Raw genomic sequence first — 7,592 nt, 5'->3', positions numbered from 1 at the left:
TTTTTTTTTTTTCCCATTTATTTATTTTATTGCATTTTAGGTTTTGGTACATTTTATTTCTTAATTTTGCACTTATATTCAGAAGTCAGATTAGTCTTTGGGCTTTTTTGTGTATGTATTGTATGTGCCGCTTTGAAAATAGGTATAGGTAATTTTCATAATATTAATTGGAAAACACTGCATCTTTTTCTTTGTTCTGAAACAGTTCATCTAAAGATAAATCACAAGATTTATGTGTTCCCTGAAGGAATAAATTACCTCAAGCACTAAACTATCCTGGTTAATGGACTTTTGCATTGTAATCTTTTGATAAAATTACTTTGAGCCACTCATTTTTATCTGTTTTATTCAAGGCTGACCCTTACATTCTACTAGAAAGCTACTTCATTTTAAAAATCAGACTTTTATTAATACAGTAGTGTTTGATTATAATTTTTAAAGTTTCATTCTATATCTGAAATTATTTTACATATTTTGTTGCTAAATAACATATTTTTGTTTTCTCCATTATTTCTTTATTCAGTATTTTCAACAATTTATCTTTACTTAATTTTTCAAAGGGCCAAATCTTTATCAGTTTTAAATTTTTGAAATTAATTTCTGCTTTTAATTCTATTTTCTCTTTCTTTGTCTATTTTGTTTTCTAAGTCGATTTAAAGAGCAACTTAGTTTTTTTGTTTCTTGTGTGATAATAAAATTATTCTCATACAAATTCATACAAACCTGAATGTACTATATTTTGTCATATGTGTGTTCAGCAGAATCTATTGCTCTTCTGAGTTATTTTATCTTTTTATCTTCTTTTTGCGTGTGTGTGTGTTTATATCCTGAAAGGTGTTTTGGTTGTGGCTTGTGTGGTTTTGTGGATTTGAATTTTCTATTTTATTTGTTTTTCTCTCTACAGACTTAAAGTTTTCTCTACCCTCAAAATTAAAAGGAAACTAGGACAATGATTAAGATACTAGTGAGTATATTTCCATAAATTTTGTAGTATAGTAAGAAATACTTTAAGTTTAAAATTATTAGCTCAACAATTTTTTATTTTTTGCTAGCATTTTGTCTATCATTTTTCCACTTTGATGTGACATTCTATGTTTCTAGAAATTTATCTATTTTTATTTCCTGAGTTTTTAATTTAGTCTGTAATTTTTATCATTTCATAGTATTCCTCAATTTCTTAAACATTCCCTTAATTCCGTTTAGTTCAGTATCCAGGACTGTTTTTCACAGTGTTTTAATTTCCTAATGACATTTTTTATTTTCAGGTGTATTTTGCTTACAATACATTGAACATGTTTGTGATTACCTATTCAAGAGTATTTTATTTTATGTTGTTGGTAGTACAGGTTACAGATGTTTACATGTTTCTCCTATTATTTACTTTTTTTTTTTCAGAAGAGGGACATCTCCTTTGATATCTTAGATATGGCCCATTAGTTTAAATTGCTATGTTCCTATCTCCCATGACTTTATTCGGTTTATTCTGAAGTACAAAAGTCTAGATTGTCTTACAATAAAACAGAAGTTTCTAACTGATATACTGTGCTTATTAATTTCATGGATCCTTTTGTTTCATTCAAAATTTTATAGGTGTGTGTGTGTGTGTGTGTGTGTGTGTGTGTGTGTGCATGCGTGTGTGAGAGGGAGAAAGAGAGAGCTTGAGCAATTACAATTGGGAAAATCTCCAATATTTTCCTCAAAATTATAATTTTTTTTAACTTGTTAATGCCACAGAGCAGTCCAATTTCAGTGTGTTAAGTATTATTTTAAGAAATTTTTTTTCTGCATGATTCTGCAATGTTTTGAATATATTCTTGAAAACCAAATTGTTTACAGGGACACACTGGTTGGTAGTCATTCTTTGATTTTCTCTGTTGTTTCATGTGTTCTCACTATTAAATGATTGATTTGTCTTTGCTTAGTAATATCTTCATTACCTTTCTTACTATTTATTATTCCCGCTCCATTTGTTTGGCTCACTTTTCCAGGGACATTAATTATTTGTCTTAGGCAGTCTTAGGCAGGCTGCCACTGGGATTTTTTTTTTTCTTTTTTTAAATAGAGGCAGGGTCTCACTATGTCGCCCAGGTTGATCTTGAACTCCTGGGGTCAAGCCATCTTTTCATCTCAGCCTCCCAAAATATTGAGATTACAGGTGTGAGTTACCACGCCCGGCCTAGGAATTAAAAAAAAAACAGGTGTAGATCACATTTAGCATGTGTAGATCACATTTAGTATATGACCAAGTTAATTAAGAAGTCAAAAACCATGTTAAATTTAAGAACAAATAGATCGATTGTGGTGGCTCACAACTGTAATCCCATCACTTTGGGAGGCCGAGGCGGGTGGATCACCTGGGGCCAGGATTTCTAGACCAGCCTGGCCAACATGGCAAAACACCATCTCTATTAAAAATACAAAAATTAGCCAGGCATGGTAGGGCACCTGTGATCCCAGCTACTCAGCAGGATGAGATCGCTTATACCTGTGGGCAGAGGTGGCACTGAGCCAAGATCAGGCCACGGCCTCCAGCCTGGGTAACAGACTGAGTCTCTGTCTCAAAAAAAAAAAAAAAAAAAAAGTACAAATAGTTCTTTGAAAATTTTCTGACATTTATTTACTTCTTGACAAACAAATAAGTGGGAAGAGCCATCAGTATAAGCCTCTTTTAATTTTAGTCTTTATCCTTAAAATTGCCTGAGTTCTTAGAACACAGAAAAAACAAATTTGAATGCATTTGTAACAGTTTAATAATTTATATGTCTCATTATGATCTTTTAGTGGAATGTTTTAAAGCCAAAGCACAATTTACTGCAAAGATAAATTAGAAAAGGCAAATAAACTTTTGAATAATATGTTATAATGACCTGAACAAAATAGATTATTAACTAGTAATATAATAATTAGCACATGCAATCGATTGAGAAATTAAATCCTGTACTATATACTCTTAAGTATTTTGTCAGACATAAGATATATTTAAATGTTTCCATCAATTGGATTCCTTTTGCCACATATATTAGTTTTTATTTAAAACAAGAAAACAATTCTCTTTCCTCCAGATTCTCATGTTGATCAGTGCATAACATTGCAATTTTAGTAAAAATTGTTTATTACGATGTTATTTTAGAAAGGGTATTCCACAAACGATCAAAAGTGTACTTAAAAGACATCCAAATTTATGAGAATGATCAACTTCAGTGGCTTCCTCTGCATCTAACTTGGCTTCTCCATGTCCTTTCTGTGACTCAACAAGAGAGGCCAGGGCCTCATTTGTGTCACTTGCAAAAGTTTCTCATGATATATCATCATCTTGAAAATTTAGACTATTAATAGCTTATTTCATTTCCCCCTCAACACTTGTGTTCTCCTCTTCCTAGCAGCTTTTTTATTTTCATATTCCTTTTGATTTTCAATGTAGAAACACCTTTAATTTGTTCCTTACTGATACTAGGAATGTTTTTCAAGAGATTCAGAAAAAGTCCAGCTGGTGTTCTTCTTCACCTACCATTCATTATAAAGAGGCTGCCATTTTGTTCCACTGCAGCACTTTCCATCAGAAGTTCAATTGCCTTTCGTTCCCAATAATCCTGACTACTTGAGCTATCAGATCTTTCTGTGGTTCCTATAAGCTGAATGAAATTTCATCAGCCACTTTCTCTTGAGAATCTTCCTCTGTGATCTCATATCAACCTTCATGGTTTATATCTGGTCTGTTCCCTAGCCTGTCTTTGATAGGTCATTTCCTTTTGAGATGACCTTGCCCCTTTTCCTCTTCCTTTGATACCATTTTTTTGCCACCATGCATATATTCATCTAATTCCTTGTCTAGTCTTTTTGTATGCTCTTGAGATTCCCCCTTAAGTTTCTTAGCAAGCAAATAATCGTAGGTCTCGGACTGTCTGCTTCATTCCCAAGATACCAAGTTCAGTGGCCACTGCCACTGAAGTTGCAGAAAGCCACTAACCTGCTTTCCTCCAGCAACAGGTGGTTTCTGACTGCTATGGCCAAACTGAAAAGACTCTGATTTGGGAGGGGGGTTAAAACATTTCTGTCATTTGTGATTCCAAAGACAGTAATCATCATCTGAATTAGAAAAACTCTCTTCATTTGAATCCACACTTTCAACAGCTCAATACTGTGCTACTGGTGCACATACAGTTTCCGTGGTCTGGAAGGCCCTCATAAGCACTGTCCCCGCCTAGCACTTCCCACACTTGCTGTGGCCTGTCGCTGGGTGCCACCGTTATGTCAGAATCTGAGTCATGTCGGAAAGCTGCCCATCTTCCATGTCATGGGCCTCCAACACTCCCATGGTGCCTATTCCTATGTTTTAGCCAACTTTATTTTCATCTCTGTTGCCTAGAAAGACTTTAAAGACTACATTATGTGTTCCTGCGCCCCTCTAAGGTACAATATATTTCTGTATTTTGACTTCCATTGTGATGTGTTATAATTGATTATTTAAATATTTTCTCTGTTAAATTCTGAGCTTCAATGAATAATCAATCATTGTAAAATCAGTGCTGCCACAGAAATTGAATAAATACAGACTTTATATCATTTAAGATTCTGTCTCTTGTTTCATAACTTTTTATTCATGAATGTTTTCCTTTGAAATTTCACTCAAATGTTTCTTATATTTTTTACAGATTTTTTTTGTGGGAATCTGTTTTGTTTTTTTCCAATTTTCCTGTTCTTGAAAGAGAGGTAGTCAGAATCTCCTTGGACACACTCGCTTTCCACAGAGTTGTAGCATAATATTCCTCTCAGATCTTAATTTTGAGAGTCAGTGGATTATGCAGGTACTAAGAATCAATTGTCAATTATAGATATGCTGGACCAAAGAGGAAACTGATAACATTGTTTCCCATAGTCTGATTTGGCAAGAAAAAATAAGTATCATGTGATTTGAAGTAGTCTACAATTCTCACATTGAGTAAGGGGGAAACTGCATTAAAACAACCACACTCTGTAAACATTATTCTCACTCATGCTTTCACCTCTATTATTTCTACTTTGAATAACTTTAAAATAAAATATGATACAATACATGTTTTTTACAGCATATCCTGTCATTTGTTTTGGAACTAGAGTCCCTAAATGCATGCAGAAAGTGCATTAAAACAACCACACACTGCCGGGCGCGGTGGCTCACGCCTATAATCCCAGCATTTTGGGAGGCCGAAGCGGGTGGATAACGAGGTCAAGAGATCGAGACCATCCTGGTCAACATGGTGAAACCCCATCTCTACTAAAAATACAAAAATTAACTGTGCATGGTGGCACACACCTGTAGTCCCAGCTACTCAGGAGACTGAGGCAGGAGAATTGCTTGAACCCAGGAGGCGGAGGTTGTGGTGAGCCGAGATCGCGCCATTGCACTCCGGCCTGGGTCACAAAAGTGAAACTCCATCTCNAAAAAAAAAAAAAAAAAACACACACTGTAAACATTATTCTGACTCATCCCTTTACCTCTATTTTTTTTTTCTACTTTGAATAGTTTAAAAATAAAATATGATACAATACACGTTTTTTTACTGCATACTCTCTCAAGTGTTTTGGAACTGGAGTCCCTAAATGGATGCAGAAAGGTAAGTAATAGTTTTGACAGCAGATGAAGATGAAAACAATGTGTCTTTGCTGAAGGCTGATATGTAACAGGTACAAATGGAAACTTTCTACTTACTTTATCTTTTATCTTTTCATCTTTCATCTTCATCTTTTTCATCTTACTTCACTCCATTGCCTCAGGATCCCTTTCACTTAACCCTGTTACAAAAGTGTTAAGTGTGCAGAAGAAAATGAGCGTGTGTGAACAAGATCAGGTTTGTTTTAGTAAAAATACTAACAAGATAATAGAACATAAAAGAGAGGAAAAAGGTGACATATTGCTCATTTCAGTGCTTAGGCTCTGACTAAAGGCTCTTTATTGTGTCTTTTTTCTTAGCCAACAAAAGACCCTTCCTCTTCCAGCTGAGGTACTGATCTTGTCTCTATCCCTGACATTAAGAGAACGTCTGAAAAACAGATTGAGTATCTGACTTCCAATCAAGAATCTCTCTCCAGGACTACAGTTAGGGATTTATGCCCATACTTATGGCTATGGGAAACTGGACAAGAATAAGTGAGTTTATCCTCATGAGCTTCTCTTCCCTGCCTACTGAAATACAGTCATTGCTCTTCCTGACATTTCTAACCATCTACCTGGTCACCTTGATGGGAAACAGCCTCATCATTCTGGTTACCCTAGCTGACCCTATGCTACACAGCCCCATGTACTTCTTCCTCAGAAACTTGTCTTTCCTGGAGATTGGCTTCAACCTAGTCATTGTGCCCAAAATGCTGGGGACCCTACTTGCCCAGGACAAAACCATCTCCTTCCTTGGCTGTGCCACTCAGATGTACTTCTTCTTCTTCTTTGGGGTGGCTGAATGCTTCCTCCTGGCCACCATGGCATATGACCGCTATGTGGCCATCTGCAGTCCTTTGCACTACCCAGTCATCATGAACCAAAGGACACGTGCCAAACTGGCTGCTGCCTCCTGGTTCCCAGGCTTTCCTGTAGCTACTGTGCAGACCACGTGGCTCTTCAGCTTTCCATTCTGTGGCACCAACAAGGTGAATCACTTCTTCTGTGACAGCCCACCTGTGCTGAGGCTGGTCTGTGCAGACACAGCACTGTTTGAGATCTACGCCATCGTTGGAACCATTCTGGTGGTCATGGTCCCTTGCTTGCTGATCTTGTGTTCCTACACTCGCATTGCTGCTGCCATCCTCAAGATCCCATCAGCTAAAGGGAAGCATAAAGCCTTCTCTACGTGCTCTTCACACCTCCTTGTTGTCTCACTTTTCTATATATCTTCTAGTCTCACCTACTTCCGGCCTAAATCAAATAATTCTCCTGACAGCAAGAAACTGTTATCGTTGTTCTACACTGTTGTGACTCCCATGTTGAACCCCATTATCTACAGCCTGAGAAATAGTGAGGTGAAGAATGCCCTCAGCAGAACCTTCCACAGGGTCCTAGCCCTCAGAAACTGTATCCCATAGACCTTAGGAAGTAAGGCTGAATTCTATTGAATGACAATTAGTTTCATGTTTGGGACACCTGTCTGCCTTTCTTCACATCTCTATTGAAATGAAGGCCAGGTATTGAAATGGCTATTGGAAAGTTTTGTGGAGAGAAGAGGGCACAGTGTTGACATAGACCTGTCATTATCATCTGCCAAATTCTTTTACCTGCCCATCATAGACATACTGTGTTTTTCTTATTGGAGCAATTGGCCAAACCATTCAAGATATTTGCTTTGCTAATGAGCACAAATATGACATATATTATGGACAGTTTGAAATTACTTGTAATGTGACCTTGAGGGACACACAATATGCAAGACAATGATAAGTGTCTAATGTCATCTTGGCCATCATCTCGGTTTGGACAACTCTGACACCATTTAGTAGAAAAACACTATAATACTTATAGTACATAATTCTTGTTCTTCATTTCATTTTACATGCCCCTAAGAAAGTGTTGGCTTTTATGTTTATTGATATTTAGTGTGAATAGAGAAGAAAGAATCACTAATCCC

At 36.3% G+C, this 7,592-nt stretch overlaps 1 protein-coding gene and 1 pseudogene across 1 annotated transcript; one reads left to right on the top strand and one right to left on the bottom strand.

Annotated features, from left to right (window-relative positions):
* Nucleotides 1-3,121: 3,121 nt before the first annotated feature.
* LOC108288251 lies at nucleotides 3,122-4,315 on the bottom strand (annotated as a pseudogene).
* A 1,759-nt stretch (nucleotides 4,316-6,074) lies between these two features.
* Nucleotides 6,075-7,115, top strand: LOC108288274 (olfactory receptor 10A5). Its single transcript, XM_017507159.1, has one exon. It carries the CDS (start codon nucleotides 6,088-6,090, stop codon nucleotides 7,051-7,053), a length of 966 nt encoding a protein of 321 aa, XP_017362648.1. The 5' UTR covers nucleotides 6,075-6,087; the 3' UTR covers nucleotides 7,054-7,115.
* Nucleotides 7,116-7,592: the final 477 nt, after the last annotated feature.

Source organism: Cebus imitator, unplaced genomic scaffold (assembly GCF_001604975.1).
Source record: "Cebus imitator isolate Cc_AM_T3 unplaced genomic scaffold, Cebus_imitator-1.0 Scaffold370, whole genome shotgun sequence".
Classification (NCBI taxonomy): domain Eukaryota; kingdom Metazoa; phylum Chordata; class Mammalia; order Primates; family Cebidae; genus Cebus; species Cebus imitator.
Note: the sequence above shows the minus strand (reverse complement) of the source record. Positions and strands in the feature narration are given on the sequence as shown.

What these genes read in the sequence shown, in the direction of transcription:
- LOC108288274 (XM_017507159.1), top strand. Translation starts at nt 6,088, where the DNA reads ATGCCCATACTTATGGCTATGGGAAACTGGACAAGAATAAGTGAGTTT.